This window comes from Rhipicephalus microplus, chromosome 3 (assembly GCF_043290135.1).
Source record: "Rhipicephalus microplus isolate Deutch F79 chromosome 3, USDA_Rmic, whole genome shotgun sequence".
NCBI classification, from domain to species: Eukaryota; Metazoa; Arthropoda; class Arachnida; order Ixodida; family Ixodidae; genus Rhipicephalus; species Rhipicephalus microplus.
In genome coordinates, this window is record NC_134702.1 from 38,258,295 (window position 1) to 38,284,982 (window position 26,688).

The following is a 26,688-nucleotide window of genomic DNA, read 5'->3' on the forward strand; positions in this document are numbered from 1 at the left end:
TTTTCTTGACGGAGGGACGCCGGACGCGCTGAAACGCGCATGCGTCAAAGCAACGCAGTGCAGCGCGGACCGGCACCTGGCGTGGCAACGCCGGCGCACACGCACGCCTGGTCACGTCGAAATGTATTGGCGCCTTGACTGTGGCATGTAGTCATGTACTCACACGACACGCATCTCATGATTATCATGTTTGCACCAGTCGCATACCTTCGTCATCCCTTTACGTTACGTATCACCAAATTTGGCATTTGTGAATCTGAGCGAAATGGCCGCGAGCGCATCATTAGTGTGGCATGTAGTCATGTAGACGACACGCATGTCATGACTGTCATGCCTGGATGTGTCATTTACCTATGTCGTCCATTCGCGTCACGCAATACCGAATTTGGTACATGTGAAGCTACCAAAACGACCGCGAGGGCATCATGACCGTATGACGTATATGTTGTTACATGACACTCATCTCATGATTATCATGTTTGCACCAGTCGCATACCTTCGTCATCAATTCACGTACCGTAATACCAATATTTTTATATATGACGCTAGCGAAACGGCCGCCAGCGCATCATGAGCGTGGCATGTAGTCATGTTGTTACATGACACGCATCTCATGATTTTCATGTTAGGGTCTGTGGGCTGTGTTCGCCATGCAATCATGTCATACCATACCAGTTTTGCAACATGTCATGTGAACGAAACCACCGCAAGCGCAGCAGGACGATGAAACAACGAGAGTCAAGGTGAACAACGAGAGTCATACCTTATCCACCGATTTAACACCCTCGATAGGAATAAATTAGAATCCTGGTACACTTGCAGCAATTAAAGCATTAGAAAACAATAACGGCAATAATGAAAATAGTAACTGAGTTCACGGCACTGCAGCTGCGAAGGGCACTGGACAACCCAAAACAATTCCAAGTGTAACCACTCTTCCTAAGTGCAGCTGTCGTCTGTTTTATTTTACTACCCAATCAATTGTACCATGCATGACATGCCCAACAGCAACCCTGTGCACAGCCGGGAGGCCCCCACTACAAGCGTAATTCAGAAGCGGGCAAGGAATTCGCATTGCGCCCGCTTACCAGCCTCTGCCGCAATACGGGGCACCCCTCTTTTTATGACGAAATGTTGTCGGGGCGCCGAGTAGTTAAAGGCTTAGATTTTCCTAAAATGCCCGCTTACCAGCCTCTGCCACAAAAACTCCCAAGCATTTCCCCGAGGGTGAACATGGTTAAGTGCGAATGCACGGGGTGATGCTATGAGGGGCTTGTCTTCCAACGTCGGTGAAACCACCGCGGTACCGTCACCTCCAACGACGGGTGCAGTGCTGGCATTCGGTTGTACTGCATTCGTTGTTGATGGTAGCGTTGCCTCCGGGACATCCATCGCACGACCCGCTCTCGACGGGAGACTGAGAGAGAAGGCGGGCGCGCGAGAGAGAGGGGTGCGCGCGCAGCTGCAGCGAGCGAGGAGAGCGGAGGAGCGAGCGAAGGGGGAGGGGGTATAAGGCGCGTTACTGACACCGATATCAGCGTCGCGTCCGTGGCTTATTCAGTAGAGCGTCGCGCTGCGGCCCGCCAAGTCCTCTTTCTTTTAAAGATGGAGAGAAGACTGCAGACGCCGCCGACGGCGGTGGATGGTTTGGGGTCGCTTATAAAGTGTATTCACACTTAATACGCAGAACCCCTCTTTCTACGACAAAATGTTGACGGGACTCCGAGTAGTTAAAGGCTTAGAACTTCCTAAAAAAGCTCTTTTTTTGCCCCACACCGAACCGCCAGTGCCAGGAGGCGCCGTCTGGTCGGGAGGAATGCGTTAGTGAAAGGAAGCATACGCAGACCGCTGACATCAGAAAGGTGAAGGGGAGAGGGGGGATGAAGGGGGAAGTGGAGGGAAGAGTGGAAGGGGGGCGCCCGAGGGGAGTCCACCGTATATTATTTTTCTCTTCTTTTTCTCTTTTTTTCTTCCTTTTCTTTTTTTTCTTTTTTTCTTTTCTGTCTTTTCCCCTCTTTCCTTGCCCTCTGATTTGAGATTGTATAAAGCTGAGCACCAACAAACTGTACCTTTAATCCTGATGAAGGCCAGACTCTAGGCCGAAACGTCGAAATAAACCACGTTGTGACCGCTCACGGAGGATCTACTGGACTATATGCAACGCTACGGCCACTCAACCACCATGCCTGCCTATATATATATATATATATATATATATATATATATATATATATATATATATATATATATATATATATATATATATATATATATATATATAAGGGACAGAAGTGTATACCTAAGGGCTCCTTTTTCTGTGTTTTCACACAATATTAATGAGATCTAACAGACAGTAATGCCAAGGAATGTATAGGGGAAGTCATTAGAACCAATAGAATGTAAATAAGAAGAAAAAAAGTGGGTGAAAAAATAACCAACCATGAGCAGGAATATATATATATACATATATATATCTATATATATATATATATATATATATATATATATATATATATATATATATATATATATATACTTTATTAAGAAATAAACGAGCACACTTACGAAAATTTGATAGATTTGATAGTTGATAGTTGTGATAGTTGATAGTTGTCTACGTTTCGGCCATGCCATGGCCGAAACGTAGAGTGAACAACTATCAAATTTCTTAATTATATTTGCACCGGACCCACAGAATTTCTTTTTTGAATCATTATATATATGGGAGGACCGCCAGGTGGCCACGGAGTGCAGACACGCATGTCGCGTCGGCTCCGCAGATTTTGAGTGATTTTCAGCGTGAAATCGAAGAATTGACGGACGCCTTCTTACAGTGAAGAAAGTGGAAGTTCTATTGTACCCCAGGGTACCACTCTCAAGTAGGTGGACAGTTAATTTTCGGCACATCGACCACTTTTCTGTAACGCCGACGAACGCACGACGCCGTTGCCTCCTGCTGCTGCGCATAATGCGCTTGGCCTAGCCCACGGACGCTGGCGTCTTGAGCCCCCTCAAGGCGGCGTCTTCTCGGGTTAATGCCGCAGAATGGCTACGATGAGCGTGGATGGCGAGGATATCGCGCAACAAGAGTATGAGAACGAAGCAGGTTGGCGGCTTGTGAACAGAAGAGGACGAGCCAACAAAGAAACCACAACGCATGAAGCCAAGGACCAAGAAACGCACTTCTCAAGCGAGAACGCGGTCAGTAATAGGTGGAGGAAGGTACAGAGAGCAAGACAAATTGTGGCTGCGAGCAGGATGCCCTGTCTGCCGAAGGAAGATTACAAGATAATTGTGCGCCCACGTGATGGCTTCAAGGTCACTGACTACGGGATCAATCGTCTAGAATGCTGCGTCGCCAACGCCGCTAAAATACTCAGGAATGAATCGGAAGAAGACACGGTATGCGCCAACTATAAACAGAACATTCTAGTGGTCAGCACACCATCAGAGGAGCGCGCCGAAAAATACAGAACCGTCGCTCAACTGAAGATTGGCGACAAGGAATTCGACGCCAATGCGTACGAGTCAGCTCCGGAAGATACATCTAAAGGGGTGATCCGATGAGTAACGGAGGACGTGTCTCCAAGAGAGATCGTGGAAATGCTGGTAACCCCGAGAAATCCGACGGTCCTCATGGCCAGGAGGATGGGAAACACCACGAACGTCATCGTCCTCTTCGATGGGCATCGCGTTCCAAGTTATGTGAGCTACGGAAGAGCACTGGTCAAGTTCTCACTATACTGCAAGAAAATAGATGTGTGCTACCTGTGTGGACGCCTTGGTCACAGAGCTGACGTCTGCCCAAGCCCGAATAGCAAAATATGCAGAGGGTGCGGGGCTGAGAACCCACCGCAGGACCACGAGTGCGAAGTGAAGTGGCAGCTGTGGGGCAAAGACCACCCGATGGCAGATCGCCATTGCAAGGCCAAATTCAAGGTACCTTACCTGGTGAAACGACGCCGCTGGGAACGAGCCCGACGAGAGGAAGAAGAAGCAATTTACTACGAGACGAAAGCGAAAGCACTTCACAGGCAAAGATGGGGCGACTCAGGTCAACGATCGGAACATCGGACGCGGGACGCATCCGGACCAGAAGCCTTCACCAAGCTTCAAGCACAAGACCAAAACCGCTCTACGTTTACTACCACCACATCTATGTCGAGATCCAGATCGAGGTCTAGACCCAAGACCGGCAATACCGGGTCTCCCCGACCACAGGAGGGAGGAGGATCCCAAAGCCCAAAAGGACCGAGCGGCGTCCGTGGCACCGCGAGACCCTTCCAGGTAAGCTTGGCTGATGTAGCTTCCGGGGCGCGCGCGGAGGCAGAGGCTGCTCTCCAATGTAGGATTAAGGCGCTAGAGAACGAATTGGCGCAGATCAGGCAGAACAATGTTGCATTTATGAATGAGATTAGAAAACTCAGGGAAGAAAATGACTTTCTGAAAAACAGAGGGGTTACACGCAACGAGGAAACCTCACAAGTTTTAACGGAGGAAAAAGGCGCAGCAATGGACGAAGAAGTAGCAGCCCTCACCCCCGTTAAACGTAAACCAGAGAACGCTCCGATTAAAAGCGTGGTAAAGAAACCCAAAGCAGTGGTGACGCCACAAGAAAGACAGGAAGAATTCGCAAACACCATGGAAGCCAAAATAGAACAAATTGTAAGAAATTTGCAAACTAAGCTCGAACAACAAGAAGCTAGATTTGAGGCAAACGTAGAGGCCAAAATCGAGGAGCTAGGCAAGACGATATTGCAGAAAGTGCAGCAAATGGTGGCTGATTCTGACGCCAAGCTAGCAATATGGGGATCGCAGTCAAGTGGTGGGAGCCCGGTTAAGACGTCTTTCAAACCGTATACGCTAGGACCTCGGTGCCCAACGAGGGATCGGAGAGCCTGTAACGCCGTCGTGGACAGACAAAATAGCTACACGATTTGGCAATGGAATTGTCGCGGATATAATCAAAAACGATATATTTTGCATTAACATCTTAAAGACACCACCCCGGATGTTATAATGGTGCAAGAAACGCACGGGCTGGCCAAATTGTCGGGGTATAAGTCATTCGGCAGTCCTGATGGGGAGACAAAGGTATTAGCAACGTTGGTTAAGCGAAATCACGCGGTGGTGCAACATGACACCGAAATTAAGGCAATAAATCACATTCTCCTCGAACTCGTACCCACGCGGAAAACAGTGGACAGGCTTTTTGTATTGAATATCTACAGCAGTCCTAAATGCAGAAAGCACGAATTCCGCACTCTGTTTCGAAAAACCCTCGCTATAACGGGCAACCTGGCGCTAGTGTTTGGAGGAGATTTCAACGCCCCACACGGTGCATGGGGATACAGGATCGAAACCCAGAAAGACGGGAACTTGCGGTTGGACGCACAGGAAGAGGGCCTGACGCTCGTGACCGATCCATCCATTCCTACAAGAACTGGTACTAGCGCGTTTGCGCGGACACCACGCCAGATTTGACGTTCACCAAAAACATACTGGACACGCAGTGGACCAATACGAAACATGAGCTGGGAAGCGATAATTTTGTACTTCAAATAACGGTGAGGGCAGGGCCGTGGAAGGCAAAAGGCAGACAATTTAAACTTGTCGATTGGGACAAGTTCCGGAACATCAGAGAGGAGCCCGACGAAATGATACAGAGTATTGATGAATGGACCGAAAAGCTAAAACGAGACGTGGAGGCCGCTAAGCAAACGGTGCCACCGGAGGCGCAGCTAGTGTATGTAGACAATAAACTTCTCCACATGTGGGAAGCTAAGGAAGGTTTACAACGGAGGTGGAAAAACCAAAGGCACCACCGGACACTTCGTAGAAGGATAGCTAAATTGAACAGGGATATAGAGCAATACGTCCAGCAGCTGTGCAGACGACAGTGGAAGGAAAAGTGCAATGACATGGAAACCAGATAGGAATGGCGAAAACGTGGACCATCCTTAGACATTTCTAAAACCCGGACGGAAACAAGTTGGCGGAAAGGCACAATATTAATCGTTTATACAAAGATATATCAAGGTACAGAGCAGGATTTCCTGAATGAAATCAAAAAAACATAAATCTCTCAAGCGCTTCCCGTTACACACCCTGATTACACAGGGCTGGCAAATGATGATTTAGACAAAGAGATCGGGAAAACAGAAGTGAGGGCCATCTTGCGAAAACTTAATACTAGATCAGCACCTGGACCAGATGGCATAACTAACAAAACGCTACGCAATTTGGATGACGAGTCTATAACTAAGTTAACTGAATTTATTAACAAATCATGGAAGGCATGACAGATTCCGCAACAATGGAAGACGGCAAAAATCGTGTTAATACCCAAGCCAGGCAAGCGACTGCAGATTGCGGACTTGAGACCCATATCTCTCACATCTTGCGTGGGGAAACTCATGGAGCAATTAATTCTGGAGAGGATAACTATACCTATCTCGAGGACCGGGATGCGCTTCCACCCACAATGATAGGGTTCAGGAGGAACCTCTCAACGCTAGACGCAATGCTACAGTTAAAACATCAGATTATAGATAATCCGGGAACAGCGACAAAGGCCATTCTAGGGTTAGACCTCAAGAAGGCCTTTGATAATGTAACCCATGCAACGGTGCTAAAAAGGGTAAACGATCTAGATCTGGGACAACGAACGTACAATTACGCGCGTAATTTTCTGACGGGAAGGAAGGCAAAGATCATGATAGGGGGCCTAGCTTCGGAGGAAATTGAGATGGGCAGTACAGGTACGCCATAAGGCTCGGTATTATCACCTATGTTATTCAATCTGGCTTTAATTGGACTGCCAACCAAACTCCAAGCGATCGAAGGACTGAATCATACAATATATGCAGACGACATCACCCTATGGGTGAGAGGTGGTAGTGATGGTCAAATAGAGGAAACGCTTCTGACAGCAGTCGAAGCGGTCGAGCGGTATCTGGAAGGTACTGGGCTAGCCCGCCCTGTGGAAAAATCGGAGCTGTTGCTGTACTCGCCTACTCGTAGAGGTCGCAAACCAGGCAACTGCCTGCAAGATCTCGCTCATAGAGAAGAAATACAATTTACGAACAGCTGATGGAAAAACCATACCCATAGTCGACAGGATCGGGGTCCTGGGTCTGCTCATCGAAGCCAAGGGCAACAATGTAGAAATACTCAGGCGACTAGATGCAACTGTAGCCCAAATAATGATACTCATAAAAAGGATAGCAACTAAGCACAGTGGCATGAGGGAGGAAAATACGATAAGGTTGATACAGGCATTCGTGATAAGCAGAATAGTATACGTAGCGCCATACTTAAAGTGGCAAGTCGCGGAAAAGATCAAGTTAGACTGCCTCATTCGAAAAATATTCAAACTAGCTATAGGGCTACCGATTAGCACAAGAACCGACAAACTGTTACAGCTAGGCCTGCACAATACCATAGATGAGCTCATTGAGGCGCAGCGTACGGCGCAATATGAACGTCTCTCTAAGACACGACCAGGAAGACATATTCTAGAGCGACTAGACATAACGTATCACACAACACGGCGTCAAGGTGGACATCGCAAAAGAGACCAGGGAAACAATGATGATACCTCCCTTGCCAAAAGACATGCACCCCGAACACAATAAGGCCAGACGAGAGACAAGAGCAAAACAAATACAAAAAAAGTTCGGTAATGACAAGGAGGCAGTTTTTTTTTAAATGTATGTAAGGACGCAGTTTTCGTAGACGCTGCTCGAAACAAGCGCAGACGGGGGTTCACCGCAGCCGTAATCGATATCAACAAACGCTGCACGACATGCGCGACGATACGCACCACAAGTACCGAGACAGCGGAAAAGGTAGCCATAGCACTCGCAGTAGCTCAGACACACGCAACCGTGATAGTCAGTGACTCTCAAACGGCAGTGAGAAACTTTGCCAACGGCCACATCTCCCCGGAAGCACTACGTATTCTATAAGGAGGGTGTCGAACAAGCCCTAGAAACACATACATTATATGGACACCTGCTCATGCCTTCGCTGGGGACAGCAACAACGGGGCTGTACATGACGCAGCTCGAGTGCTCACCGACCGAGCTGCCCTCTCAAGTGCCGCCCCAGCCTCCTCCGGTGATTACGGCGCGAAAGACGAGTGGGAGTGGGAAGACAGATGACCAGATACAATGAAATTACAAAACATTATAGATTACAGTGGGGCATATCCCCCCCCCTCACCCAAAATTAACAAAAGGACAGTCTGTCGAATGGCGGCAGTTACAAACTAGGACGTATCCGAATATTGCACTATTGCACATTATATATCCTGATATATACAAAACGGACAGGTGTAAGCGTTGTGACCCCAGAACCACTCTGGAGCATATGTTATGGGGATGTAGAGGGATTAGTACTTATAACAATTATGCGGCCTCTGCTGACAGCCTTTGCGCGCGCTGGGAAGCCGCAATGCTCAGCTCCGTCCTCGAAGACCAAATTTGGGCCGTCAAGCAAGCCGAGGAAGCCGCGCCAGAGGAATGCCCACTACTGCAGCGACATCGACACGTTGGCGCGAGGCCCGAGCTAAGACTGCCTGGTTGCTGCTGCGACGCTGCCCGTACACTCGGCCTTCTCTTGCTGCTTCTGTACCGACGCCGCTACCGCTGTTGACCTTGCATTTACATTATATTTTGGTGGTGAGTGCTGCGGTCTTCCCCAGTCCTGGAACTGCGTAGCCGAAAGCTGCCGTCCGTCATGCCTGACGACGCTGTATTCACACCCCCACCGGCTTCGCCACGCAGGGGCTGTCCCGGTGCCCAGCTCTTGCGAGAACCAGACATCTTCAGCGGCACCGATGAGAAAGACGTTGAGGATTGGCTGGAATCTTATGAACAAGCCAGTGCTACTAACAATTGGGACGATCCCGCGAAGCTTGGTACCGTGATGTTTTATTTAACGGATGTTGCCAAGCTATGGTGCAGAAATCATGAGGCGGATATCCCCACTTGGACGACCTTCAAAGTCTGCATCGCAAATGTTTTTGGACGCCCTGGTGTGCGGAAACTTCGCCCAGAACAACGTCTGCGAAGCCGGTCCCAACAAGCTGGTGAAACATTCACTAGCTACATCGAGGACATCCTCGACCTCTGCCGGCGTGTCGACCCGACGATGGCGGAAACTGACAAGGTACGACACATCATGAAAGGCATTTCCGTCGACGCCTTTCAAATGCTGCTCTCGAAGAACCCTGTCACTGTCTCTGAGCTCATCGAGTTGTGTCAGAGCTTCGACGAGCTCCGACGACAGCGTCTCCTCACGCGACGCCCTAACGTCGCGGATGACACACTCTCAAGCTTAACCACCACCTCTGACCTTGAGTCCCTGCTATCGCAGATCAAGGAGTTTGTTCGTGCTGAAGTCGCTCGTCAGCTATCGCTGCTATCGAAAGTCGGCCAACCACAGTCACCTCTTCCAGCAAACCTTCGCCCGGCCATCCAGGAGCAAGTTTGCGCGGCTCTGCTATCTGCCCGTGACGCTTTATCGTTGCTGACCCCCGTTGCCTGTGCCGAGGTAACTGCACCTCTAAGCTATGCTAAAGTGGCCGCTCGACAACCTCTTCAGACTTTTACGTTACTGCCATCAGATAGCGCGTCCGACGCCTTATCACGTTCACCTGTGACCTCCGAAAGCTCTGCATATCTATCTGCTCTGGACGAAATGGTGTCGTTCCCAGAAAACTGTGACATGGCGTCTGAACAACGTAAGGATGACTGGATCAGCACTCTTCTGCGATTCCTTTCAGACCCGTCGACTTCTCCATCTTCTCGAACGTTGCGCCGTCAAGCGGCTCACTTTGAGGTCCGCGATGGCCTCCTTTATCGCAGGAACTACAAGTCCGACGGCCGAAAGTGGTTACTCGTCATACCTCGCCATCTTCGTGCTGCAATATGTTCAGCTTTCTACACTGACCCTCAGTGCGCACATGCGGGCGTCTTCAAAACATACGCTCGGCTTTCCTCCCGGTTTTATTGGCGAGGCATGTACACCTTTGTGCGCAAATACATTCAGTCATGCCCTCAGTGCCAACAACGCAAAGCTCTCCCTCATCACGCCTCTGGTCCGATCCAGCCAATTCCTTGCCCAGCCAGGCCTTTCGACCGCGTTGGAATTGTTCTGTATGGGCCTCTACCATTCACGGCTTCCGGAAATCGTTGGATCGTTGTCGCTGTCGACTACTTGACGCGATACGCGGAAACAGCCGCTTTGCCTGCTGCCACAGCACGCGACGTCTCATCTTTTCTCCTGCGGAACTTCATTCTGCGTCACGGCGCACCACGTGAACTTCTCAGCTACAGAGGACGTGTATTCCTCTCTGAAGTCGTCAACGCACTCCTTGCCGAATGCCGTATCATTCACCGGACTACCACCGCCTACCATCCGCAGACGAATGGATTGACGGAAAGATTTAACCGTACCCTAGGGGATATGATATCAAAGTATGTTGCCTCAGACCACTCCGACTGGGCCCTCATTCTGCCTTTTGTGACATACGCCTACAATACTGCTCCACAGGCGACTACGGGCTTTTCACCATTTTTCCTGTTATATGGAAACATACAGACCCTTCCACCACACTAGATACCATTCTGCCCTACCACCCCGATTCCTGCGAGTCTACGCCCATCTCTGAAGCTGCCCGCCGCGCCGAGGAATGCCGTAAGCTCGCCCAGTCGTTCACAACCATCGACCAATGGAGACAAAAATCTCGGCGTGACGATAACCACCCGTACCCTAACTTTGTTCCGGACACTCTTATTTGGCTTTGGGTTCCCGCTGTGCCTTTCCTCGAAGTTTTTTTCAAAATACTAGGGACCCTACCGCATTGTCTCGCAGACTTCACCAGTTAACTACATCGTCGAACCCGTTACGCCATCCACAGACCAGCGCTTTCAGGGACGTGAAATTGTTCACGTACAGCGGCTGAAACCTTATTACGACCCGCTCGTACTCTGTTCACCGTGAGTCACCAGGATGGCTCCTTTTTCGACGGGTGACGAAGTGCAGTGAAGAGGAATGCCCACTACTGCAGCGACATCGACACGTTGGCGCGAGGCACGAGCTAAGACTGCCTGGTTGCTGCTGCGACGCTGCCCGTATACTCGGCCTTCTCTTGCTGCTTCTGTACCGACGCCGCTACCGCTGTTGACCTTGCATTTACATTATATATATATATATATATATATATATATATATATATATATGCGCCAGAGTTAAAGGGGCACTAAATCCCACTATTACGTCAATGATGATTGTTGATATGGCAGTCCAGAAACCTCGTGGTGCTACTTTCGTGCCAAGGAAGGGCCCATTTTGAAATAAAATCACTTTTTAGTGCTCCGCATCGGGTTTGCGCACTTCAAATCGCCCGCCTCAAGAAGCGGCCCGACCAGACCGTCTCACGTCACTGTTGCAGTGGACAACGTTGCCCAGCTTTACTGCGCTAATAGCAGCAGACCGAAAGCAGCGGGAGCCACAGCAGCAACAACGGCTATTTATCAATTTCCCGGCATTGGCTTCGAGATTGCAGGCGCTTTTGTTTCAACTGCGCCCCGCTAGATAACATCACCTGTTCCATGTAACCACGCGAAAATTGAATTTTTGACCCACTTGCGCTATTCCCCAAAGTAACGTCCGGCGGTTCTTTTTTTCATGAATCAAATAGAAACCAACAAGTAGCATTTTATTGCATCTCTTGATGCACGGAAGGTTCTTTATTTAGTGCAGTTATATTGATTACTAGTGATTAATTATGGGCGGTCTGTTTGAAGTCATAGGGATCATTTTGAAAATGTCCTACAGCTGCGGCGCTTGTGTTCTTGTGCATTTACCTTGATTTCTCGTTAAGTAGGGCACTGTTGTTGATAATATTGTCGTTTTAGATGTTGGCATACATTGATCTTTCACTCTGACGTAAATTGTTATTTGACTTTAGTGTCCCTTCAACATGCGGCGGGCGCGCGCTATAGCCATAGACTGCGCGAAGAATGCGGAAAACGAAGCTGGAATAAAAACATAAAAGTAATTTTTATTGAATCATGCTAATTTCTGTCCAATATATCGACTGTATTGTCCGATCTGAATGAGTGAAAAACAATTATTGCAGTCCTTTCGTTTTACGTGTATTGTTTTTCTTTTGGGTATAGATATTGAATACGGAAAAAAGTTTCACTAAATTAAGTAATCAATTCTTGGCCGATCCCCCTCAGCCGATCCCCCTGAGGGGATATGATCCATGTTTGTGGATTGATCATCATCAACAGCCGGCCCGCAGCAACGGTGCCGTCTCTTGTGTCTTTCTTAACAATGGCACAGTCTGCGACCAGCGAACCATAAGGATGCTGTCTCTTGCGTCTTTCTTTAGAATGGCGCAGTCTACGACCAACGAACCGTGTGTTGCCGAGGCCTTTCGGCGCTGTGGACCTTCTGTAAAAGGAACGCCCACAATCATGCAGCCCGTGTCCCGCCTGCATGCTGTCAAATACATCTGTGCCACCGCTCTAGGACAGCGTCCAGGTCTCCTCGGTGGACCAAGGGCACGCACATCGCGGCGTCGCAACGGCAGAGCACGGCTGGTGTCGGTTCATCCTGTTGCCCGGGAACGCTTTTCCAAGATTCCCGCGGTGGCAGCTAGCCTCTCAATGAGGACTTCATCGGCCCCTGAGCTGCTGAGGGGTGCTTAAGAATCCTGCTGCAGTGAGCACGGTGACTATCTTGCACTCATTGGACGTGACAACTGGCTCCACGTGTTGATCGGATCACCAGAGAGAGCCGCCGAGATTTTCCGTGCTTGCGCGACTCTTGTAACGGTGAACGCCTTGAAAGTGTTCAGTTCGGCACTCTTTCCTCACATTGTGCCCAAATTGTGTGCCATCGATACCATATATGTTGGATGTAGCCGCCTCACACGACTTTGAGGCCGTTTCACTCTAGAACCGTAGCACACGCTGGCATTCCCTTGTGCATCTGGGCTGCTTGGCGTCGACATGCTCCAGAGTTTCGGCGGCTGTATCACCATCGCTGGCTGCCTGCGAACTGCCGCCATTCCACGGCTTCCAGGACAATGCTGACGATTGGGTGGCTACTGTCAATGTTCTCATAGCTCGCAAGGCATGGACAGAACATCACGTGGTGCATAGCCATAGGCCGCCTTCTATATCCTGCCGTGGCGAACACTAATTGCTATCAACCAACCATGCAGATGATGCACGAAAGTCGCGCAATGCTATCGATTGCGGCTAACCGCCACTTCGAAGGAGGGCGTAAGGACAACGTGAGGCCATTGTTCCGTGTGAACACCCACGATCGATTACGCCGGTTCTCAGTCATCGCCAAGTCATCGCAGATTACGCTGGTTCTTCATCGGTTAGATGAAGCTCATCTGTGGCCAGGGTAGCACTGCTCACATCTATGTAATGGAAGTCAGGTTATCAGGTCATAATATATTCCGGTCGACTTGAACCGCGCGTTCTAACCTCGGCAGTGTGCCGGGAGCACGTGCATTCAATTCTATGGGAGAAAATACCGCAACAGTAGTTAGTGCAATCTTACGCATCAACCTTTCATCTTCACTACATCCACAAAAGACAGGGTTAGTTGACAGGGCATGCACATTATATTCTATCTCTTTCTTTATGAAGCACTATGGTGGCTGTAGAGCCACTGTAGATTTCTTCCAGTATGTTTATGTAGGGTTCGTCGATCCCCTGATTCTGTAGTGCCTGCATTACTGCTGATGTCTCGGCCGAGTCAAACACTTTTTTGTAATCTATGGAGGCTATATATAGGGGCTGGTTGTATTCCGTGCATTTACCTATTACCTGTTTGATATTAATAATGTGGTCCATTGTGGAGTAGCCTGTACGAACTCCTGCTTGGTCCTTTGGTTGATTGAGCTCTAATGTCACCTTAATTCTATTAGTTATTATTTTTGTAAATAGTTTTTAGAGAACGGACAGTAAGCTGATCGGCCTGTAATTTTTCAAGTCCTTGACGTCTCCTTTCTTATAGATTAAGATGATGTTGGCATTTTTCTAATATTCTGGTACCCTTCCCGTCAAGAGACACTTCGTATATAAGGTGGCCAGTTTTTCTAACCCAATTTCTCCGCCATCTTTCAGCAGGTCTGTTGTTACCTTATCCTCGCCAGCTTCCAATATTCTGGTGCCCTTCCCGTCAAGACACACTTCGTATATAAGGTGGCCAGTTTTTTAGGGGCGAAGCTCCTTAAGACCTTACCATGTCCGCCTTCTCCCGTCTGTCCGTAACACCATGTGACCTTCAACTTATAAGCAACAGAGGGCGTTGGTGGTAACCGTTTTGCATGTAACCTTCAACTTATAAGCAACAGAGGGCGCTGTGGTTAATTGTAGATGTGATGGCGCTGCTGTCAATGCTATATATTTATATAACCACGTTCCATACCACACATTCTCTTCCCTCATATGGACGAAGACGAACGCAGGAAAGCGCGACGTGCTGAGTATCAGCGTCGCCGTCGACGGGAAGCTACCGCGGAGACAAAGCAGAAGGAAGCGGATGCAAAGTGGCGACGGCGACAACAAAGTTCTACACCACAGACTAGGGCTAAGGAAGCAAAGGCTAAGCGGGAAAAACACCAAGCTGACACGCAGTTGAGACAACTTGAAGCGGATGCAAGGCGGCAATACTGACAAGAAAATTCTACACTACAGACGATAGCTAACAAAGCTGCGATTGTGAAGTCAAAACGTAACCCGGAACTCAGAACCTCATATCAGCTATAAAGAAGAATCACCGCTATATCACAATCGGTCGCAACACTATCTCTTTGAATAAAAAAAATATATAAGTATCACAACCACAATCAGCCTCAGTACTATCTCAGCTTTAATCACAATAATCACCTCCGAAAGCTTCGCCCCATAATTATCTTCAAACAGCTTGAATTGCAGTGATCCTCTAACACAATTTCTCCCCCATCAGTCAGCAGGTCTGTTGTTACCTTATCCTCGCCAGCGGCTTTGGATCTTAGCATTCATCTTAGGACTTTCTTTGCTTTCCCTGTCGTTACAGCTAGGATGTCGAATTACTCTAGGCTATTATTGTTTCTTACATTATCATCCTGGCTGTTTCGGCTTCTGTACAGCTCTCTGTAGAACTTCTCTGCCCCCTCAACTATCCTGTCCATATTGGTTATGACATTGCCATCTTTGTCCCTTAATGCATACATCTGATTTTTGCCTATGCACAAGTTTGCCTTCGCTACTTTTAGGCTTCTGCCGCTTTTTATTCTCTCCATGTTATACATTCTTATGTCAGCTACCTTACGCCTATAGACCAACTTGAAAGCTCCACTAGCTCTCTTTTGTCGGTTGCATTCGAGGCTCCTATGGTTTGTCATCTCTTAATGAGATTTTTCGTCTCCTGAGACTCCCTTAACGTCATTTCCTTAACTTCCGCTATCGTGCTAAAGGTAAACTATAATTGTCCAATATCCGCTCACGATGGGTGCTGTCAACTATTACTTTAGGTTCCAAATCCAACTTGTGGCACAAATTAGATAAAAAAGACGCTTTTGGAGCAGTATAGCACCGTAATCGCCAATGGGCACAGATTGGCTCAATTTTTAAAGTTAGACAAAATGACACATTACTTGCTTTTATTTCGTGGAATGTAATACTGAGTTCTTTGGAATCGTTCCATACCCATTTGATGCATTTGCATGCCTGAAGGAGCAGTTCTGCACTTGATTGATTGATATGTGGGGTTTAACGTCCCAAAACCACCATATTGCCGCGAACCATGCATTGGGTTTGTTTATTTGTGTTTTGTTTTTTCGGCCTGGCTGCGCCGGCCTGTGCTATCACTGTTTTCACAGCGTTTCGAACAAACGCTATCCAAGCGTTTCGAACAAACACTATCGAACAGCGCTTCGAGCGTTCCGAACAAACAGCGTTTCGAACAAACGCTATCACGGCGTTCTCGATACAATTCGACTATTCGAGAAACCCTCGCGCCGAGGGATATAAATTCCCGCACAGCCGATGCCGCGTCATTCGATCCTTAAACCTTAGACGGTCTACCACAACCTTAAACCACAACCTTAAACGGTCTATCATATATGGTAGACCGTTTAAGGTTGTGACAGACCATCATGCGCTGTGTTGGCTCGCCAATTTGAAGGACCCCTCTGGCCGTCTTGGGCGGTGGAGCTTGCGCCTGCAAGAGTTCGACGTTACAATATTCTACAAATCCGGCAGGAAACACTCCGACGCCGACTGCCTGTCCCGCGCCCCCGTTGACCCACCACCACAGGACTCCGATGAAGACAGCGCGTTCTTCGGAGTCGTGACAGAGAGCGACCTAGCCGCCCAGCAGCGTGCAGACCCTGACATCCGCGCCATGATCGACTACCTCGAAGGACGCAACGTCGCCGTGCCTAGGGAGTTCAAGCGCAACTTACCAGCGTTCAGCCTCAAAAACTCCATCCTAGTGAAGAAGAATTTCAACCCCGGAACGAGAACGAATGATCTATTTGTCATCCCCGCAGACCTTCGTGACGAAATTTTGGGAGCGTGCCACGACGACCCGTCTTCCGGACATCTCGGAACAGCTCGCACGATTACAAAAATCAAGGCGAAATACTACTGGCCCCGCCTTACATCCGATGTCACCCACTACGTCCGGAGCTGCCATGACTGCCAGCGACGAAAAACACCACCGACGAGACCCGCCGGACTTCTGCAGCCGATCGCCGTCCCAACGAGGCCCTTTTAACAGATCGGAATGGACCTTCTGGGCCCGTTCCCTACATCCCTATCCACGAACAAATGGATTATCGCATCGACAGACTACATGACGCGCTACGCACAGACCACCGCTCTTCCTAGGGGAACTGCACAAGAAGTTGCAAAGTTCTTTATTAACCAAATTTTGCTGCGACATGGAGCCCCTGAGGTCCTTATCACGGACCGCGGAACGACCTTCACTGCGGAGCTCATGCAAGGAATCTTACGCTACAGCAACACAGATCACCGAAGAACAACGGCGTACAACCCCCAACGAACGGACTAACGGAACGGCTGAATAAGACAATCGCGGATATGCTGTCTATGTACGTCGACGTTGAACATAACGTGGGACGAAGTCCTCATGTACGTCACGTTTGCGTACAACACGGCTATCCAAGAAACCACGCAGATGACACCGTTCGAGCTCGTCTACGGAAGACGGCCGACTACGATGCTCGACGCCATGCTTCCGCACGTAGAAGACGACGACCTCAACGCCGACGTCCAAGGATACTTCCAACGTGCGGAGGAGGCCCGCCAGCTCGCTCGAGTTCGTATAACGGACCAGCAACTGGTGGATGCCGGACGCTACAATCACCGACGCCGAGACGCCGAGTACCATCCTGGAGATCGTGTGTGGGTTTGGACTCCCATTCGACGACGTGGACTCAGTGAGAAACTTCTACGACGCTATTTCGGACCCTACCGGATTCTACGACGTGTTGGCGAACTAACGTACGAAGTGATCCCCGATGGAGACTCCCGTACATCACGACGACGCACGCGGCCCGAAGTCGTCCATGTGGTTCGCTTAAAACCTTTCTACGGACGATGACGAACTTTTATTCTAATTTGTTTGACTGTCCCTTATGTTAGCATCGGGTCGATGCACTCTTAGAGGGGGGGGGGGAGGGTAATGCCGCGAACCATGCATTGGGTTTGTTTATTTGTGTTTTGTTTTTTCGGCCTGGCTGCGCCGGCCTGTGCTATCACTGTTTTCACAGCGTTTCGAACAAACGCTATCGAACAGCGCTTCGAGCGTTCCGAATCACTGTTTTCACAGCATTTCGAACAAACGCTATCACGGCGTTCTCGATACAATTCGACTATTCGAGAAACCCTCGCGCCGAGGGATATAAATTCCCGCACAGCCGATGCCGCGTCATTCGATCGCCGACGCTCACTAGCGTGCACGTCGTTTTGCCGGCCGCTGCTTCGCCGCCTGTGTATTCTTTCAGTTGTTAGGGGAGCACAGGTTCGCTCCAATAAACTTGTTTTCCTGATAGACAACTTCATCGTCCTTTGCTTCGTGACAATATGATTATGAGAGACGCCATAGTGGAGGGCTCCGGAAATTTCGACCACCTGGGGTTCTTTAACGTGCACCCAAATCTGAGCACACGGGCTTACAACATTTCCGCCTCCATCGGAAATGCAGCCGCCGCAGCTGGGATTCGAACCCGCGACCTGCGGGTTAGCAGCCGAGTACCTTAGCCACTAGAACACCGCGGCGGGGTGCAGTTCTGCACTTTCTAATCGTTATGGTTTTGTGAACATCAATGCAAAATGACAAACCAGTAGGTACTACTACTACATGCGCCTGTTCCATGGAAGTTTTAGACTCTGCCTTAGTGCTAGCTTTATCAGCTTCAAGTAGAGACTGCTTGTCAGACACTTTGTGAACAGATACAGCTGAAAAACTGCATCAGAAAAAAAGCCAAGCCCAGCGTTGCAAGTGGTGCACTGCAGGCAATAAGACACTCTAGTGCCAATGTCAATCATAAACCTACTTTTAATGTCCACTATAAACAGGAAACACTAGAGCCACTTGCATTAGCCAAACACTGCTTGTGTTACGAGTCCGATCAACACTTCCTTCTTGTTCTTCCAAACTTGTATGCAGGCAAACATGTCCACACACACTCTCAAATGTACAAGACAGCATAAAAGACAGTGAAGACGATAAAGAAAAAAGTTTAGAGTTAAACCTTGAAGTCCGGATCCTATCTAAAATAAATACTACCCTTAAGAGTGCCGCAACTATTGATCTACCTGTGGTGTGAACAGCAACTTGGAAGCAAAGGTGACCGGCGAGAAGAATCCAAAGGCTCCAGGAGAGGGATTTCTTCCATCGTCATCTGTTCTCGACAGGAGTGCTAATTCCTGGGGGCTCGTGGTTCCTGGGAGCAATGCTTTGCGACTTCAACTGCTTTTTCCTGAATGCCTGCTGCGCGCTGCTGTGGTGGCCGTTGCCACTGCCTCCACCCCTCCTGCCTCGACGATGACCTTGACCACCGCGGTGGTGCCTACTCTGAGACTCTGGCGCGCCACCATATCTGCAGCCATCCGCAGGTGAACCAGGAGGTACGTCTGCATAACCATCACCTCCGTAGTCCCGATCAAAATGAGAGTTCCACGAAGGGCTCAAGTCTGTCGTGGCATGCATGGTCGTTGTGATGGCTTCTCCGATCGTGTTGTTCTCCTCCCCGACGCTCGACTCGCGGCTTCCGTCGTAGTCCTGTCGGTAAGCTTCGGGCGATCGCACATCGTCGCCTGCCTCCTTACGCTCTGGTGGAGGTGTGCTCCAGTTCTGCTGTTGCCGCTGTCCACTTCCCCTACCACGACCGCGGTGAGGTCGTGACCTTCGCGACCTTTGCTGTCCAGTCTCTGACCTGTGAAGTCTTTCTGCGCCTGATGACGATGAAGTCTCGCCGGAATGTTCCACAAAGCCATTTGCAATGGGTTCGTCGTAGCCGTCGTTGAGCACGTGCTGCCTGTTTGTGGGCCTCGATGGTCTGTTTCTCGGAGGCTTTGAAAAGCGTGGTTCATGTTGGTGTTGCGTTTGTTGCCTGTCTGTTGACTTGTGCAAAGGGGCATCATTGCCTTTGTCGGACATTCCACTTTCCATGTGACGTGTGGGTGGTCTCCAGTTCCTTAACTTGAAGGCTCCGAAACTCGGTTTTGGTGCTTCTGGCGCAGTGCTGTTTTCAGGAGCCTGGAGAAAAGTAAAAAAAAAAACATTACAGCATTTGGCAAAAAAAAAAAAAAAAAGAATGACCATGCTGCTTAGCAAACATGAAAGGCCTTCCAGTCTAATACATTCATTCCACAGGAAGGCTATGACATGTCACGAATAATTGTGCTTTAGTCGTGGATTTAAGGAGCTAGCAGGTGGGTAACCGATTTCTGCAATCTCAAAAGAATGTCCGATATGAGTGCAGATTTGTAGAAAAGCATGAGGCAGATGTACTATATTTAGGAACACTGATGTAACGCAAGTTTTTTTTCTTCAGATGTTTGCTAATGGAAGTCAACCATCGTGTTACAATGAAATACTGAAATTCAATTCGTCTAAAAAGTGCAAGAATGCACAATTCTTTTTGTTGTATTTTTCCCTTTTTAAATGGAATGAAAACCAATTCCTCGCACTATAGCCATCATATTACAATCAAGTTAATATGGTATTACGCATTCCGAATTATTGATCTGATGTCAGACATAAAGCTGCCCAACGTAATGGTGTTCCAATATGGTATCTACTAGGATCATGTCGGGCGAATCCCAACAGATGCGAACAACCTGCTACAATGTCACCGAGGTGCAATCGGAACGCTGTTGGCATGCGAGTACATGCAACTTCTTGACATTGCGGCTTGCATATCATCAGTGCAAGTCATCTCTACCACATAACCAGCCCGGTAGTTTTACTAGGATCACTTCACTCTCACTACGCATATCATTGAAGTCAAGCCACCAGTAGCAAGCTTCGTTAATGCGAATTCCAGCTTTGTTTTTTTTTTTTTGTCATGGCTATAGAGTGGAATGACCTCACTTTAGCCACTGCCCACATAATGTGCCTGTCATCATTTGTAATAGTCTATGAATATTTGTTTGGCTTTGAATATTTATCATGTGTATTCACAAAAAAAAAAAAACCAGACACACGAAATCTAAAAGGGATCACAGAAAATTTCCATGTATGGGTAATGCGATATGTAAATGGTTTTTTGATTGAACACCTTCCAGGGGAAATTTACACCTGTTCAATATGCACAATAATTCGTTATAAGTGGGTTCAACTGCATACGCTGTGAAGGATATTTTATGTGTGCACAAGTGATTAAGATTGCATACACGCGCAATGTAAAGATATGTCTATAATTGTAAAATATTTAAGTATTACTTCCATAACGGTGGTATTTGAGTAAAATAACTGACTGACTGATACGCGTACTATTCAATGGATTCATTAGACCCTTTACGATAAAGTGCAAGCGCACTTCTCTTCGCTGCACATTTGCCCAGCTAATGGGGCACCTGTTGTGCTTCTAGTGGAGAGGAGGTCCTCGTTGCACACACTGGGGCTTCTTACGCATGTTTATATCAAGAGATATGAGTAAGCATCTGAATGTCCTGGTGCAAGAAAATCGCACTTAAACACGCTGTGCACAGAAACGACTAGACCCCATTAGTCGGGCAAACTGCGTCGCAGAAAAGCTAGCTTTACAATTATGAATAGGGCTCATTATTTGGCAAAAAGTTCCCGCCGGCCGCTAGGAAGTAAGGTGATCCAACAAAACAAAGAAAGGTGCGCACAGCAGATATCTCGAGCAGGAACTTGTTCTTCTCGGCATCCACGTTGATGATGCCTCCTTGGCGCTGCTGGTGGACGTAGAGCTGCGCCATGCTCTGCTGCAGCTGCTCCAACTCTGGCGTCATGCAGAAGGCTGGCTGATGCTGCTGTTCCATGGGCGGAGGGTGTTCTTCCTCGGTCAGACCCAGCAGGGGAGGCAGAGGAAGTCGGCACACGGGGCACACCACCTGCGCACAGGAGTGAGCACCCTCGGGCACGCCATGCTTCCACAAGTTGCACCAGAACGCTGTCAAGATCGATCGATGCCCGCCACTGTCTACCACTTCCAGCGAGCACATGACACATCACTTGTTGACCGTTTCCCCCATATGAAAACTCGGCCATACACGCCCACTCAGCCATGTCTGGGATATTTACACTGACATGCAGCTAGAAGCAAGATTACAGTGCTGACACAAAAGTTTAAAGGCGAGATAACTTGTAGGGTATATTTTTGTGGATACACACTCATCATCTACGAAGTATCAAAGGATAATACAGCTCGGAATACATTTAAAATAAATTTCAAACTGCGTGTTGTGGCCGCACACGCAAAACACGCCACTGGTTTCCGAGTAAACAACCAACTGCCTATCTGCACCACGAGTTTGGCTGCCGCGGGCACTCTCTCCTAGCAGTCCTTTCCAATAGAAAGAAGGGGCAGGCTTCTATGGAACAAAGGCTGGTCTTCTTGCCTCACCAGTGCATTTTCTGGGGGGGGGGGGGGGGGTCACGCATATTTACAACGTCTCAGAGGGAGCCTCTGTTGAAAAGAGCTGCCGATGTTGTGCTCACGTGCCCGTGTTTTTTTTTGCTCACTCAGGTGGCCAGCTATGGCCACACGGAAGCTACTCTGGGTCTCGTCTCACTCGGTGCTCTGCGAAAACCCTTTCCAGTTGAATCAACGGTCGCGCTCTCATGCAAACAAGCTTTTCTGGGTATGATAAGTGCGTTTGAAATAGCTACCCATTGCAATAGTAAAAACGAAATGCAAAATTTTTACGCTAGTGCCCCTTTAATAATAGTGGTATGCCTGGGCTATTCAAACAATTCGTGACGTGCGATTACCACTCAAGGTGTAAACATAATTTAAACAAAGCCAATGGTATATAGTCTGCAATAACCTCGAGTCATTCCTATTCAGTTTTTCAAGACTTGCTATTACAGCATGGTGTAGTACCAGCACGTAGCTATATGTGGATACAACTTCAGTCTAGAAAGGCCCCGCCCAGACGACCGAGGCGCCGCAGGCAATCGGTTCTGTGCCTAGAGAAACAGCCTCGCTCATGAACTCTGCCGCATTTACTGAAGGAGAGATCGCCACCCATCTGGCCAATAATATCAGCCTGAAATAAATGCCAACTAGGCAGAGGTTTATGTGCATTTGCCTTCGTAGAGAAAATGCCATGGACTTCTAAAGTTGCATCCATCTATTACGAGCTTATGTCCAACATGTGAGGTGTGAACAGTGCGCACATAAGTGATAAGAAAGTGGCAACTTTTTCGTTCTTTCCCCACCTTCGTACTCGCTGCGTGGTCGTCGGCATTGGCCGAAGGCGGCGTGGGGCTCATCTTGTGGGCTTTTTCCAGGGCGATCTGCTCAAGCGCGTGGCGCACGTAGCGCGCCAAGCAGTGAGAGTGGAAGTAGTGGTAGCACTCGGTCTTGGTGAACACATCGCCTTCAGCAAAGCCGTACAAGCATATGGTGCATTGGCAGCACGGCACATTTTCCTCTGTCAGGTGTTCCTTCGCCACCTGCACGTGGAATGGTAAACAAGTGCATAGGTATGCTTCGTTTAGTCGCATTAAATGAATACCAACACAAAAATTTCCAGCTGTCATTTTTTTTTTGCATCAAATGGAACGGTCAAGCCTTCGAAAGCCTCTGGAAAACGTATTGGTAAGCGCAAGTGCACTATAAAAAAGTAATTGCAGTACATTCTTAAAAGCTACGATACCACGACGTCGCAACACGGCATGAGCTTCTTGGCACGTGCTCACGCAAGATGTTGCTACGAATCCGCGGTCGCTCTGCCCCATGGCTGCATTGGCGATATGCAAGCCCCCCCATTTTGAATGTTTTTGTGCCCAAATCATCGCAACAAGACAAATTGAAGCAAGAAGTGATCAGGACTGACACTGCAGCCTGACACAGGTGCGACATGCACCTATGTCGGGCTGCGGCTTTAACAGCGCTTACGAACTTGAACATAAAAACACCACTGCGCGGGGCACATTTGATTGCGATATAATGCACATGTAACTGAAATTTGACGTGGTTGGATCACCTAGAGCTTTGATCAATCAAATGAAAAGTCTCCGAGGTGTAAAATTATTCACAAGACCAAAGTTGCAAGTTTCCTGTGCTTTGATGCAAGTGTACTGAGCCAGGTCACTTTTGCAAGAAAAACAAACGTGAACACTTCTCGTTTAAACTCGCAGAGTACCGAGCATGTATTAATATGGATAGCCCAACGTTGAGTACTCTGCTGTGTCTTGCTTTTCGCAGAAGTAGCTGCCAGTGCATTGAAACTGACTGCATTTACCAAGTTCTTGCGATTTCCTTATTTTCGTGTTTCGTATGCGTCTGACTTAATAATGGCTTTCTTTTTTTATTCAAACCTGTCAGAATCCGCAGTAAACTAAGGTTCCCTTCACAGGTGGCCCACTCTCAGGCACTCGCCCCACAGCCTCGCTTAAATCAGCCTGGCAATGACAGCTGATTCAGTCGTGGCAATGCTTCCCCACAACCGCCAGTGTACGGCTACATTGACCGCAAATAACGTCCAGCGAAAAATAAAATCTAACCGGTTTTGCGTTCTCAGGCTCCTCACCCTCGAGTTTTGTGGGATGGCTGCACACAGATACGGCACAATCAAACGTGATAACGAATGGCGGTGGCAAAAAACGGCTAAGCTTTAGAATTGCGCAGAGGCACACACAGTGTAAACGACTCTAGTCATGGCAGTCGAAACTAGTGCTTTTCCTGCCGCATGCTGTGCAGATGGCTGCAGGGTTGCTGGTAGGTGAATACCACCTATAGATTGATCATATGGGTATAGTTATATATCACTCGAGCAGCCTTAGCAAGTGTAATGTTTCCTCGCTAATAATTACAGAACAACTAAGCAAATGACGGGGGTGTTCAGTATTTAAAATGTGTGCTGCTTATCCTAGGACTCTGTGAGCAAGATTATTTCAGCACAGTGCAAACACAGCAGACTGTGGATGCCACCTTGGTGCACAGAGCAGCACTTGTTAAGCACTATGTCTTGTTATGACAATACCCTAAAAATATTATTGTCAAAAGCAAGCCTACCGTGAGCCATTTGTGACATGTTGTCTGCCAAGAAATTTTCTTTGCTATGTTTTTCAAGTGTGATGTAGGGATGTACATACAAATGTGTAACAAATACATTAGTTTATGCTTTGCATGTTTGTCTTATCAAATGTTAAGCTGTTTTTTTTTATTTTTCAGCAAACAGTCATATTTTTCTCACCTCTATCAATTGGTACAGCATCGGACTCCCCACATTTTCTTGTGCTGTATCTTGCAAATCTTGTTGAATCTTGGCGATCTTGTCGTCAGAGAGACCTCTGGGGTTGCGGATTGTAATCTCAGGCAAGACATCAGGATACTGTAAGTAGAATGCCAACTCTTAAAAGGTATTCCAGAATGAAAAAAAAGGCTTTCAATAGGTTGTGCTCTGTTCAATGAACTACTACAAGGCTTTGTGCAAAAGATTTCTTTACTCGTACGTGTTGCTGCAGAAAACGACATCGGATGTTGCATTTTCCCCGCATCACACGTCCCTTTTGCATGATCCCCTGTAAACATACCAACAAGCTTCCAGTGCATACGTCGCACCTAATCATTGGCGATGAATGATGCTCGCTTTTAATGTTAGGTCTTATTCCTCAGCTATCATCTGGTATTGTTTGTGCGGGTTGTCTTGTAGAACAAGCAGCCGCCGCTAGTCAAGGATTACTGGCGGTAGTTCTCGAGTGCATCGTCAACGAACAGGAAAAGGTGTGCCAATTAATGCAAGAACGCGGGTGGGAAAAGGCAACAAACAAACTGCGACACTAAATTGTTTCACTGTTTGCGAAAGTGTGACACAATGTGCATAAGTCAGCTACCAAACTGATGCATCTCACCTCGGGTGGTATTACCAGGACTAGATCTAGTCGAACGTACTGTTCTTCGGCGTTATCGGCAGTGGCCGGGTGTAGAGACACCTTCACGCACGTCGACTGTTCGCTAAAACCACGAGAAAAGATGGGAAAAAATGTTATGACAAACAGTTCGCTTCCAATTGCCACCATTTTCGGTGCATGCAGACTTCCCTACCAGCGTCACACGCGATATCAAACGTTACGCTCGGAATATACGTCGCTTACCTTTCGTCACAGCCGACTTCAAGCTCGTGGATGTAGATGGCCTTCAGAGCTTCGATCTCGATGTCAAGCGAGCTGGAAACACCAACGGGGAAGCCATGGAGTGGGGAAGAAAAAACAAAACAAAAACATCTGAGCCCAATGGCAGTTGCGCTTTCCCCATCACGATGCAGGGTGCTACGGCAAATGCGGCGGAGGCACACGCAAGATGAAATGACAGCCATACTCGACACAGTTTTCATGCATCTACGTTTAACGCTAAATACGTTCACTGTGTAAAGCAGAAAAAAAAAAATGATCGCCCTCAAAATGATCTTTGCTCCTACGGCTACAAACACACGTTATATGTCCAAGCTGACCACAGATATCTCACCTTTCCTCTTCGCTGCTCATCTCTTAAGGGTCGCCACACCGAGCGGAGAGATTTTATGAAGATTTGAAAGCACTACAGTCCTTATCTTAAAAATTTTCACACTGTAAATCTGTGCAACTGCTAGTGTACCGTTGCTAGCTGCTGGCTAGAGTGTACTAGAACAAGGGGAGTGCCCGGACCGAGATCCAAAAAGTGAGGCCCAAACGGGGTCAAATCCGCTAGTGGCGCTGCGATCGGTAGTCTGTGACCTGTCGTCGTTTTAAGAGCCGTGCGCAGCTCCGCCGAAGTGGTCGAGGGGTAGAATGCTCGCATCCCACTAAAAAGACCCAGGTTCGAATCACCGCTGTGACCATAGATTTTTTTTTAAATTTCACGTGTACAACTGTATTGTTTGGCTTTTTTTTTAAATATGCCTTCAGTTTCTACATATTGCTACAAAACATTACGCGAGATATGAAGTAAAGGAG

The 26,688-nt window shown here is 48.2% G+C and overlaps 1 protein-coding gene across 1 annotated transcript; it reads right to left on the minus strand.

Annotated features, from left to right (window-relative positions):
* Positions 1-18,591: 18,591 nt before the first annotated feature.
* Positions 18,592-26,373, minus strand: LOC119176561 (uncharacterized). Its single transcript, XM_075889255.1, has 7 exons — positions 26,222-26,373; positions 25,852-25,923; positions 25,609-25,711; positions 24,951-25,088; positions 22,969-23,205; positions 21,414-21,638; positions 18,592-19,812 (listed from the first exon to the last, which is right to left on the minus strand). Exons 1-7 carry the CDS (start codon positions 26,239-26,241, stop codon positions 18,952-18,954), a joined length of 1,656 nt encoding a protein of 551 aa, XP_075745370.1. The 5' UTR covers positions 26,242-26,373; the 3' UTR covers positions 18,592-18,951.
* Between the last annotated feature and the right edge of the window lie 315 nt (positions 26,374-26,688).